The 12,689-nt window shown below is 36.5% G+C and overlaps 1 protein-coding gene across 8 annotated transcripts in view; it reads right to left on the bottom strand.

Annotated features, from left to right (window-relative positions):
- LOC149076942 (uncharacterized) overlaps nt 1-12,689 on the bottom strand; it is a 341,983-nt gene that overhangs the window by 91,717 nt on the left and 237,577 nt on the right. For 7 of the 8 annotated variants that reach the window (XM_089244666.1, XM_089244668.1, XM_089244665.1 and 4 more), the window contains 2 exons: nt 2,057-11,700; nt 110-272 (listed from right to left, as the gene is read on the bottom strand). In XM_089244666.1, the coding sequence (XP_089100792.1) occupies nt 110-272; nt 2,057-11,700 (9,807 nt within the window). The remainder of the gene's footprint in view (nt 1-109; nt 273-2,056; nt 11,701-12,689) is intronic. The other variant, XM_089244669.1, reaches the window with a different exon arrangement.

The raw sequence follows: 12,689 nt of genomic DNA, 5'->3' as shown, positions 1-12,689 counted from the left end.
CTAATTGAAGTTAAATATTCACTTAGATGTGCATTGAAGCAAAAAATTCATACAGAAAAAATAAAAATGAAGAATAAAACAATGACATTAAACAACTATATTAATCCACCTTGAGAGAGCACTTCTGTAACTTCAGCAGCAACATCATACGGAATGCTAACATCCAGTTTCTTCACTCCTGGAAGTTCCATTGGCTTGAAAACATCCTCTATTTCCCCAGTCTGCACCTGGGATACACTCACTGTTTGATGTGATGATAAGACCAACTCGACCTAAAAATTTGTACAATAAATATAACAGTTACAAAGTGTGAAAAAATTAGCCTTTGCCTAACAAAGAAGAAAATTTTTCAATTTTAGTACAATATTAATTCAATTAATAAGTCTAAGTCAATGTCAAACAATATTGGAAATAATAATTTTTCAAATTCCCTGGACGGATCATGCTGATCCCTTGGGAATACGTGAAGATCACGTTAAAAAAAAAAAAATAATAATAATAATACATCAACCAAGTAAATTTAACATGTTTGTGGTATGAACATTTGACAATGATCATGTGTATTTCTAAAAAAAGTGTTTCCTGAACTAGAAAGAATTACAGTAATTTCCTGTAATGAAGCTATGGCTTATACACCTTCAAGTTAAATAAGTAAATTTTTTAGCTCTTGAAACTGATTCAAAGCCACAGCCTATTCTGCACTTTTTCTGAGGTGACTTCAAGGGGTATTAATTAATTCTTACGAGTGTTTTTTTTAATGTATTTCTTTTTAATCCAGAGTAAAAAAAAATCTAATTTCTTACACTAGAATAGCCATAGTCTGATGTCATGTAAGTCTATAAAATTCTTAAAAAAAAAGACTTGAAAAGTAAGTTGAAGAAACATTCAATTTTATTTTGACATAAGTTTTTTTTTTTTTTTGCTTGAATGAAAATTATGTGAAGTTTATATAAAGTTGTGATCTGTAAAAAGCTGAAGCGTTTCCTTCTGGAAACTTTCTTTTCATTGATCATTTCTCTCAGTGCAGCTTATTTACCGAAAGTTATGGTGAGTTTTTTTTATTTGAAAAGGGGTTGAGTGAGGATTCTTAATTGACATTCTTATTTTTTCAAAATAAAAAAAATTTCTTTCTTTATATTCATGTATATAGAGACATACTAATTTGATTATCCCAAGAGAGTAATGCAGGGAGAAAAAATTTATTGTGTATATCAGTCAAAAGAATTATTTTCAATTCAAAAACATTATGACAAATTGAATTTTAAAAAATACCAGGAAATAAGAGTAACAATTTGAAAAATAATAATGTGAATCAATCTTTGATGAAGCCAAATGAGTAGAATAAATACATCAGAGCATATCACAAAATAAAGCATACAGCACAATTTACATCTAATTTGTAAGAAAGCAGCATAATTAGCTCAGCATAGCATTGTTATTTGCAACAGCAACATCAGTTACTACATTATGTGTTAAAATGATTATATTATTTGTTAAACCAAATTTTAAATGCAGTGAATTAGCATCAAAATATAAATTAGCATGAATTAACTTTAGTCATTAATGATGCAAGACAGAAAATAAATGAATATTTCTATTGTGAAAGCAGTAGTGAGTAATGTAGTTTGTTATTTTTTTATTGAAAAAAAGTTATTACTCCGGCGATTTGATTTTTTTGTCATGTAATGTTATGTAAAACTTGGTAATTGTTATATGTTTGGAGTTAGCTATCATGAACTGTGCTATCATGAGTTGATTCTCGATAAGACTGGAATATTACTTTGCTATAGCCATGCAACATTCATCTGTCACTTCTGGTAGTTCTTACAGATAAGTGCACAGCAAAAATTGGTTGATTGCAGCAATCATTCATATGGCTCATTAGTCCAATGTTACTACCATGCATCCATTGCACTTATTGTTAAGCGCCATTCAAGTCTGATTGCAGGATGATTCAGCTTGATATCTTGAGTCTTGTGCTTCAAAATATTATACTAAGCAGTTAGAAATTTTTGATGCAATGACGTGCTTTAATGGGAAACCATAATCTTCTTACCTTCTGACCATCTGGTCTTTTTTCAAGAAATTCCCCAGTTGTTGCATGGGTTTCAACATCTGAAACTGCCAAATGTTGTTCTGGAATGAAATGGAATTTGGCACTTGTTTCTGGGAATGCTTTTTCTGTTTTTAGGTCTTCTGTGGATCTTACACCTACTACTTCGGATACAATGCAGCTCTCCTGAGCAGAAACTGCTACATCGGCAACAACAGATGGAATTTCTTCTTGTGCAGATAACTCTTCTTCTCTGCTTTCAGCAGTCACTTGAGACACAGACATGTGTTCTGTTGACATCAGACTGAGATTCGCTTTAGTACCATGAGGAATAATTTCAACATTCAGTTTAGTTGGTTGAGTCTCTGCAATAATTTCAGATATACATAAGTGATCAGTTTTTGAAATGGCATAATCAGCTTTTTCAAGTTTAGGTTTCTTCCCTTCCTGAAGGTTTTCAAATTTTTCTTCTGTTTCAGTTTCTTCCACAGTGACAGATTCTTTGTGGGTATAACTGATAGAAGCAGTCATAGAAGGAGTTCCACTTGGCACAAAATCTGATGCCATACTTTCTGTAGTTACTTCTGACACATCTAGACTGTCTTTTGGAAGGAAATTTGACTTTGCTGTCACAGTTGCAGGAGTTTTCATGGGTGTAAGTTCAGAAAACATATCAGCTGAGGTGATTTCACACACTGAAACTGACTCTTGGAAAGGTATACTAACATTTGCATTGTCAGTTGAAGGCAATGCTTTTGGAACATATTCTTTAGGTTGGTCACCATAAATGGTTTCTGAAACAAGGAGTGACTCAGTGCTGATGAGTTCACTTTGTAGCTGCTTAGACTTTGGCGTTTTGAATGGTTTCAAATCACCTATACTTTGCTCTGGTACTACCTGTTCGACAGAAATAGTTTTAGCTGATAAAAATCCAGTTTGAGCTTGGAATGATAGTGGTAATTCTTTAGGTATGAATTCCCCAGGGGTCAACCCAGAGATGACTTCAGAAACAGCAAATGTTTCTTTTGTCATAATATCGAGAACAGCTTTACTTTCACTTGGTTTTGGTATTGTTTTTAGATCCTCTGACTTCTGCTCAACAGACACCTCTGTCACAGACAGAGGCTTCTTGGTAGTCCATTTTATACCAGCTTGCACTTCACCAGGAAGCTTACCTGCAGCAAATTGGCCAGGTTTTTCTTCTAACAACACCTCAGATACTTCCAAACCTTCAGATTGTGATACATCAATCACTGCTGTGACAGCAGCAGGCTTAGATTTCACAAGCATTTCTTCAGACTTCTGTTCAACAGAAACTTGAGACACAGAAATAGATTCTCTGGTTGTAAATTTCACACCAGCTTGTATTTCCCCAGGAAGTTTTCCAGCAGCAAACTGTCCCGGAATTTCTTCTGGAGTTGTGTGACTCACTTCAACAGATTCTTGTTGTGATAAACCTACAACTGCCTGCAAAGCCACTGGCATTTTGTCCTCTGGTAGATCTTCAGATTCCTGCTGAGTAGAAATCTCCATCACGGAGAGAGACTTCTCAGTGGTTAGTTTTACTCCTGCTTGTACTTCACCAGGTAGCTTGCCTGCAGCAAATTCACCAGGTCTTTCTTCAGAGAGTGTTTGAGACACTTCAATGCATTGTTGCTGAGGTATACCAACATTAGCCTGAACTTCTGAAGGTTTTTTCTGTTCCATTAATGCTTCCGGTTTTTGTTCTACAGACACCTCCGAAACAGATAACGATTCCTTTGTGGTCCACTTCACACCTGCAGTGACTTCTCCTGGTAATCTACCAGCAGCGAATTGTCCAGGATGTTCCTGGGGTAATGTCTGTGATATTTCTATACTTTCCTGCTGTGAAAGACCGAAGAGAGCTTGAACTTGAGAAGGTAACTTTATAGCTGGCAGATCTTCTGGAACTTGTTGGGTGGAAACTTCTGACACAGATAAAGATTCTTTTGTGGTAAATTTCATTCCAGCCTGCACTTCTCCAGGAAGTCTTCCAGCAGCAAATTCTCCTGGTTTCTCTTCAGGTAAAGTTTGACTCACTTCTAAGCTTTCTTGTTGAGAAAGTCCAATGATTGCTTGAACATAAGCTGGCTTCCTTTGTTCATTTAAATCTTCTGATTCTTGTTGAATTGACACTTCTGAAACAGAAAAATGACTTTGCGTGGTCCATCTAATTCCAGCCTGCACTTCTCCAGGTAGTTTACCAGCAGCAAACTTTCCAGGTTGCTCTTCAGAAAGTGTCTGTGAAACACTGAGCGGTTCTTGAAATGCAACATCAACCAGAGCTTGAACCTCCTGTGGTTTCTTTTTCTTTTCCAGTTCTTCTGACTCTTGCTGAGCTGAAATTTCTGATACAGATAAAGGTTTGTTCGTAGTAAATCTTACTCCAGCTTTAACTTCGCCAGGCAAACGTCCTTTTGCAAACTCTCCAGGCATTTCCTCTGGTAATGTTTCTTGGATTTCAATAGGTTCTTGTTGGGACAAACCTAAAAGAGCTTGAGCCTCCAATGGCTTCTTTCTTTCTTCAAGTTGTTCTGATGTCTGTTCAGTCGAAACTTCAGACACCAACAATGATTTTTTTGTGGTCCATTTGACTCCAGCTTGAACTTCCCCAGGTAACCGGCCAGCTGCAAATTGGCCTGGTTTTTCTTCTGGTAAAGGCTGAGTTACTTCCAAGGATTCTTGTGGAGTTACTCCAAGCAAAGCTTGCACAGAAGATGGTTTTTTTTGTTCTGGCAAGTCAATAGTTTCTTGTTGTGTAGAAGTCTCGATAACAGTCAAATAATCTCTGGTAGTCCAATTGATCCCGGCTTCTACTTCACCAGGAAGCTTGCCAGCTGCAAACTGCCCAGGCTGTTCTTCAGTGGACACCTCAGAGACCAATACAGATTCCTGCTGGGAAACTGCCATTATAGCTTGAGTGGTTGTTGGCTTTTTGGTTTCCTCTAAATTTTCTGCCTCCTGTTGAGTGGAGGTTTCAGAAACACATAGAGACTTTTGGGTAGTGAGCTTAATTCCAGCTTGCACTTCCCCAGGCAATCTTCCAGCAGCAAATTCCCCGGGCTTTTCTTCAGGCAGCGTCTGACTAACTTCTAAACCTTCTTGCTGAGAAACTGCTATGGAAGCTTGGTATCCCACAGGTTTCTTTTTTTCCTCCATTTTATCCGATTCATCTTGAATGGATACTTCAGATATGGTCAGATGTTGTTTTGTAGTCCACTTTATTCCAGCTTGAGTTTCACCAGGTAGTTTTCCTGCAGCAAAACGCTCAGGATGTTCTTCCACCATTGTTTCAGTAACACCCAATGACTCTTGTAAGGGCATTCCAATATTGGCTTGCACTTGAATAGGTTTCTTTTTTTCAGGAAGTTGCTCTGACTCTTGATGAGTAGAGACCTCTGAGACCGAAATATGATCTCTGGTCATGAATTTAACTCCCGCTTGCATTTCACCTGGAAGTCTACCAGCAGAAAACTCTCCTTCCTTTTCTTCAGTCAAAGTCTGACTTACTTCAACAGATTCTTTTGAAGATAGTCCAACTACAGCTTGTGCTTCAGTTGGCTTTTTCTCAAGTTCCAAATTCACACATTGATCTTGCGATGAAATTTCAGATATAGATACAGACTCTTTCATTGTCCATTTGACCCCTATTTGAACCTCTCCTGGTAGCTTACCAGCTGCAAATTGACCAGCTAATTCTTCTGGCAATGTGTGTGATACTTGCAGTGTTTCTTGTTGCAATAAAGCAACATCTGCTTTAACCGTACTAGGCATTTTTTCAGGCATTATCTCCATAGATGTTAATCCAGTTGTAACCTCAGAAACCAATAGAGATTCTGCAGAATCAATAGATGTTTTAGCTTTAGCTTGGTTGGGTAAACAGCTTTGAACAAATTCTTTTGGTGTTTCTTCAGATTCAACAGCTGTGATGTCTAGGGATTCAGTCAAAGTGAACTTCTGTGAAGCTTTTGCATCTTTTGGTTTGACAATCACTATTTCATCAGGTTTTTGCTCACTAGCTACTTCTGAAATTATCAATGATTGTCTTGGTGACATTTTCACTGTAGCTGATGCTTCATCTACTTTCTTGACTTCAGCCAATGTTTTAGCTATGATTTCTGGAGTCACTTCAGATATAGCAATGTGATCTTCAGTTGGGACAATTTTTGAAGCAACCACAGGTCTTGGAATCTGCGGGGTAAAATCTCCAGTATATTCCAAGGTGTCTTCAATCTCTTGATATTGAACTTTTTCAGGAAATATCATTTTCTTCATAGCTAAAAATGTTTGTTCTGCTTCAGCAGATTTTTCTATTGTGATTGCGGATTTTCCTATTGCTTTAGAGGCAACGTCAACTTCTTGTCTGAAAACCTTAGTTTTTTCTTGCTTTTTGACTGACCTAATATCCGTGTCTTCTTTAAAAGTAATCACCTGTCTTTTTTTGTAAGCATCTAGTTCACTTTCAACTTCTGTTTTTGTCAATACTATTTTAGCTCTTTCTATCTTGGGTGCATCTGTGACTTGAATCTCTTGTTGAATTGCATGCTGTGGTTGTGCCTTGCTTTCAAAAATAATCTTTTGTCGAATATCTTGCCTAACATCAATTTCTACTTCTTCAATTGCTTTTGAAGAAAGTTTGATTTCCCTGTCTTTTACCTCAACTGGTTTTAGTTTCCCAATTTCAATTTTAATTTGTTTTCTTTCTTCTTCTTGTGTTTGTACTTTAATAGCTGATATGTCTATATCTGTGTCATACTTTATATCAGTCTGCTCTTCTAATTTTGGTTTTGCAATGCTTTCCAAAGAAATTTCTGCCATTTTTTGTTCTATCTGCTTCTGATACGTCTTCATATCAACTACTTCAGCTTTCAGAGGTTTCTGTTCAACTATCACTGGTTTTTCTTGCTTGTATTCAAGCATGACAAAGCTCTTCATAATTGGCATGATTTCTTCTTCTTCTTCACTTGATTCAGCCATAATTCTTTGAGGGACAAGAGAAACATCTTCAATTACCAAGTGTTTCAGAGAAGTTTCTTTCGGTTTCTCTATGCTTTCAAACACTATGGATGCTTTACCGCCTTTAGATTCTAAATATATGTCAAGCTCTTTGTCCTCTTCATCTGTCTTCTTTTCTGGTTTCATTTTCTTTTTTGTTATTTTCTTCTTAGCTTTTGGTTTGCTTTCCAATGACACATCTAATTCTGGTTTGACTTCTGGTAATTCTTCGACGATTGGAACGACCTCATTCTTAACTTCTTCAGTTTTTGTAGAATCAAAAATCAGACCTTTCACAGTCTTTTCTAAACGTTTTTCATTGACTGATTCGGGTGTTATTTCTGTTATTGTCATTGTCTGCGGTTGCTCAAATCCAAAAGTTATAGTTTTAGATTCTAAAGTGAAAGGTTCTATTTTTTCCATTTCGTGTTCAAATGTGGTGTGCTTCACAGTGTGTTTTAAATGAATCTCAGCTGTCTGTGCAGTTGTTTGTTGCAACATAGTTTCATGAAATTTAACAGGTTTCAGCTTCACAGATTTAAATTCTGTAGCTGGCTCCATTTTTGGCAAATGACTGATCATTTGTTTTGTAAAAAGCTTTGTTGTGGTATGCTCTTGCATCACAAATTCTAGAGGTTTATACTCGATAAAAGATTCTTCAACTTTCTCAATTTCATCTTTGGTTTTAACTTTTTCACTAGTTACATCAACAGGAACATCTTGTTTATGATACTCAACCAGTTTTTCCTCTGATTTTTGTGGTTCTTTTGGTCGTTCTTTTTTGGGTATGGGTTTGAAAGATATTGTTTCTTTAACCTGTTTGATATCAGTAACTTCAGGCTTTGGTTTAGGTTTGTAATCAACAACAAGGGTCTCCCGTTCTTTCACAGGTTTAGGTGTTTCTATGCTTTCAAAGACTATCTGTTGTGCTGGTTTGTATTCCAGCGCTGTGATATCTACAGTGATATCTTCTTCTTTTACTTTCTGTGCGATAACCTTTTGAATTGTTTCTTTAGAAATAACTTTTTGCATTTGACTACTGACATCAAAAGCAATTTCCTGAACTGGTTGCTCAACTGGTTTTTCTTCTAATTTTTCAGGCTTCTTTGGTTTTTCCTTTTTGGGCATGGGTTTGAAGGTTATCGTTTCTTTAACCTGTTTGATATCAGTAACTTCAGGCTTTGGTTTAGGTTTGTAATCAACAACAAGGGTCTCCCGTTCTTTCACAGGTTTAGGTGTTTCTATGCTTTCAAACAATATCTGTTGTGCTGGTTTGTATTCCAATGCTGTGATATCTACAGTGATATCTTCTTCTTTTACTTTCTGTGCGATAACCTTTTGAATTGTTTCTTTGGCAATAACTTTTTGCATTTGACTACTGATATCAAAAGCAATTTCCTGAACTGGTTGCTCAACTGGTTTTTCTCCTAGTTTTTCAGACTTCTTTGGTTTTTCCTTTTTGGGCATGGGTTTGAAGGTTATTGTTTGTTTAACCTGTTTGATATCAGTAACTTCAGGCTTTGGTTTAGGTTTGTAATCAACAACAAGTGTCTCACGTTCTTTCACAGGTTTAGGTGTTTCTATGCTTTCAAACACTATCTGTTGTGCTGGTTTGTATTCCAGCGCTGTGATATCTACAGTGATATCTTCTTCTTTTGCCTTCTGTGCGATAACCTTCTGAATTGTTTCTTTGGCAATAACTTTTTGCATTTGACTACTGATATCAAAAGCGATTTCCTGAACTGGTTGCTCAACTGGTTTTTCTTCTAGTTTTTCAGGTTTCTTTGGTTTTTCCTTTTTGGGCATGGGTTTGAAGGTTATTGTTTGTTTAACCTGTTTGATATCAGTAACTTCAGGCTTTGGTTTAGGTTTGTAATCAACAACAAGGGTCTCCCGTTCTTTCACAGGTTTAGGTGTTTCTATGCTTTCAAAGACTATCTGTTGTGCTGGTTTGTATTCCAGCACTGTGATATCTACAGTGATATCTTCTTCTTTTGCCTTCTGAGCGATAACCTTCTGAATTGTTTCTTTGGCAATAACTTTTTGTATTTGACTACTGATATCAAAAGCAATTTCCTGAACTGGTTGCTCAACTGGTTTTTCTTCTAGTTTTTCAGGCTTTTTTGGTTTTTCCTTTTTGGGCATGGGTTTGAAGGTTATTGTTTGTTTAACCTGTTTGATATCAGTAACTTCAGGCTTTGGTTTAGGTTTGTAATCAACGACAAGTGTCTCACGTTCTTTCACAGGTTTAGGTGTTTCTATGCTTTCAAACACTATCGGTTGTGCGGGTTTGTATTCTAGCGCTGTGATATCTACAGTGATATCTTCTTCTTTTACTTTCTGTGCGATAACTTTCTGAATTGTTTCTTTGGCAATAACTTTTTGCATTTGACTGCTGACATCAAAAGCAATTTCCTGAACTGGTTGCTCAGTAGGTTTTTCTTCTAATTTTTCAGGCATCTTTGGTTTTTCCTTTTTGGGCATGGGTTTGAAGGTTATTGTTTCTTTAAGCTGTTTGATATCAGTAACTTCAGGCTTTGGTTTAGGTTTGTAATCAACAACAAGTGTCTCACGTTCTTTCACAGGTTTAGGTGTTTCTATGCTTTCAAACACTATCTGTTGTGCTGGTTTGTATTCCAGCGCGGTGATATCTACAGTGATATCTTCCTCTTTTACTTTCTGTGCGATAACTTTCTGAATTGTTTCTTTGGCAATAACTTTTTGCATTTGACTGCTGACATCAAAAGCAATTTCCTGAACTGGTTGCTCAGTAGGTTTTTCTTCTAATTTTTCAGGCTTCTTTGGTTTTTCCTTTTTGGGCATGGGTTTGAAGGTTATTGTTTCTTTAACCTGTTTGATATCAGTAACTTCAGGCTTTGGTTTAGGTTTGTAATCAACAACAAGTGTCTCACGTTTTTTCACAGGCTTAGGTGTTTCTATGCTTTCAAACACTATCTGTTGTGCTGGTTTGTATTCCAGCGCTGTGATATCTACAGTTATATCTTCCTCTTTTACTTTCTGTGCGATAACTTTCTGAATTGTTTCTTTGGCAATAACTTTTTGCATTTGACTGCTGACATCAAAAGCAATTTCCTGAACTGGTTGCTCAGTAGGTTTTTCTTCTAATTTTTCAGGCTTCTTTGGTTTTTCCTTTTTGGGCATGGGTTTGAAGGTTATTGTTTCTTTAACCTGTTTGATATCAGTAACTTCAGGCTTTGGTTTAGGTTTGTAATCAACAACAAGTGTCTCACGTTCTTTCATTGGCTTAGGTGTTTCTATGCTTTCAAACACTATATGTTGGGCTGGTTTGTATTCCAGCGCGGTGATATCTACAGTGATATCTTCCTCTTTTACTTTCTGTGCGATAACTTTCTGAATTGTTTCTTTGGCAATAACTTTTTGCATTTGACTGCTGACATCAAAAGCAATTTCCTGAACTGGTTGCTCAGTAGGTTTTTCTTCTAATTTTTCAGGCTTCTTTGGTTTTTCCTTTTTGGGCATGGGTTTGAAGGTTATTGTTTCTTTAACCTGTTTGATATCAGTAACTTCAGGCTTTGGTTTAGGTTTGTAATCAACAACAAGTGTCTCACGTTCTTTCACAGGCTTAGGTGTTTCTATGCTTTCAAACACTATCTGTTGTGCTGGTTTGTATTCCAGCGCTGTGATATCTACAGTGATATCTTCCTCTTTTACTTTCTGTGCGATAACTTTCTGAATTGTTTCTTTGGCAATAACTTTTTGCATTTGACTGCTGACATCAAAAGCAATTTCCTGAACTGGTTGCTCAACTGGTTTTTCTTCTAATTTTTCAGGCTTCTTTGGTTTTTCCTTTTTGGGCATGGGTTTGAAGGTTATCGTTTCTTTAACCTGTTTGATATCAGTAACTTCAGGCTTTGGTTTAGGTTTGTAATCAACAACAAGGGTCTCCCGTTCTTTCACAGGTTTAGGTGTTTCTATGCTTTCAAACATGATCTGTTGAGTAGGTTTTTGTTGTAATGCAGTGATTTCCACAGTGATATCCTTGTCTTCTTTTACTTTCTGCTCAATAAATCTTTGAATCGTTTGTTTAGCAGTAGCCTTTTGAATTTGATTGGACACATCAGAAATAGTTTGCTGCATTGGTTTTTCTCTAGTATGCATTGCTGTGTAAGATTTATCAATGGAAGTAATCTCATGTTTTTGCCCTGAGGTTTTTTGGTCTGACTGATCAAACTCATGGGCAGTTTGTATGACTTTCTGTTGCTTTGTCATAGACACAAACTGAGAAAATATTGTGTCAGTTCTATTGTAAATTTGTTGAGGCATATCCTCCAATACCACATCCTGAACCTGAACTGCATCCCTTCCCATTATTGTATCTTTTCTTATTACCTCTGCTGTTTCCAGATTAGGTAAATCAGATGCTGCCACAGAAGGTACTTCATGAGATGTTATTTCTTGAACTTCTACTGGTTGTTGAGTGGTTAAGGTAAGTTGAGCTGTATCTGTTTGTGGCTTGGTTTCCCGTAGTTCTTTTGTTGTGTGTGTTTTTGTATACTGCTCTTTACCCTTTAGTATTTGTTTTCTTTTTGGTTTCTTCTCTTCCTTTGGCTTTAGGGCCCGCTGAAGTGCTTCATGTTCTTCTCTGGTAACTGAAATAAATTTATTCATACAGTTGGTGAGAACCTCATATGGGACATTTGTAAACAATTATTTACAGAAGGGGCTTGCTGCAGGGTTGAACATGTTGGAATATCTGCATGATTATCACAAAGAGATTGCTACTGTCTATTGACAACAACAATTTTTCTCGTGACTAGACAATGTTTGCAATTTATATATTTAACTACAACTGAAATCACCATGTCTGCCAATGGTGCAGTCGGCACCGTGCAGGTCTAACACTATGAAGATTTGAATGGTTAAAGTCCACCTCAGTACAGACAATTTTTTCGCTCCTTTCTATCTTCAATTCTTAATGATCTTTGATTTATTTCACTTCATCATAATTTTTTTTAACTATAGCACAAGTTAAAAGTGGTTCATTTTTAACTCTGGCATATGACCAAGTTTTAAACTCACTTGTACTCAAAACTCATATTAAACGTCCCAACATCCATAGAAACTCACCTACGGTGATCTGGAGGGGAGGCAGGGTCATATTAGGCTTGCTGTACGGGGTGGCAGATCAGCAAGCAAAATGAGTCCCCACTTCACTTCGACAACCATGCGACAGCAGTGAGCTGTTGTGACAAAGTAAAAGCAAAATTGCATCGTCTATCAATTTTATTTAGAGCATTCACTCTTAGATGCTGCTTATTTATATAGCAGTACAGTCAGCCTCTGCAACAAGCTTTATTATGAAGCATTGAAAAAAGAATGTTGATTAGGAATTGTTGATAATGCCAACCCGGCACACTAACAAGCCATCATGACAAAATAAAAGCAAAATTGTTAATTAATCATTAATCAATACTGGTGTTTGACATTTCTTTTTTTCTTTGAAACTGATCATAACTCCGGTCTATCGCCATGCTGTCACATGTAGCAGTGAAAAACACACCTTATTTGAGGAAATCACCTTCTCTCACTTTATGTATGTTCCGATACGTTCAATCCTGCAGCAAGACTCTCATATTAT

This window comes from Pholcus phalangioides, unplaced genomic scaffold (assembly GCF_987345545.1).
Source record: "Pholcus phalangioides strain wild (caught in Gottingen) unplaced genomic scaffold, Ppha-v1.0 ptg000015l_1, whole genome shotgun sequence".
In the NCBI taxonomy this organism is placed as follows: Eukaryota; Metazoa; Arthropoda; class Arachnida; order Araneae; family Pholcidae; genus Pholcus; species Pholcus phalangioides.
Note: the sequence above shows the minus strand (reverse complement) of the source record. Positions and strands in the feature narration are given on the sequence as shown.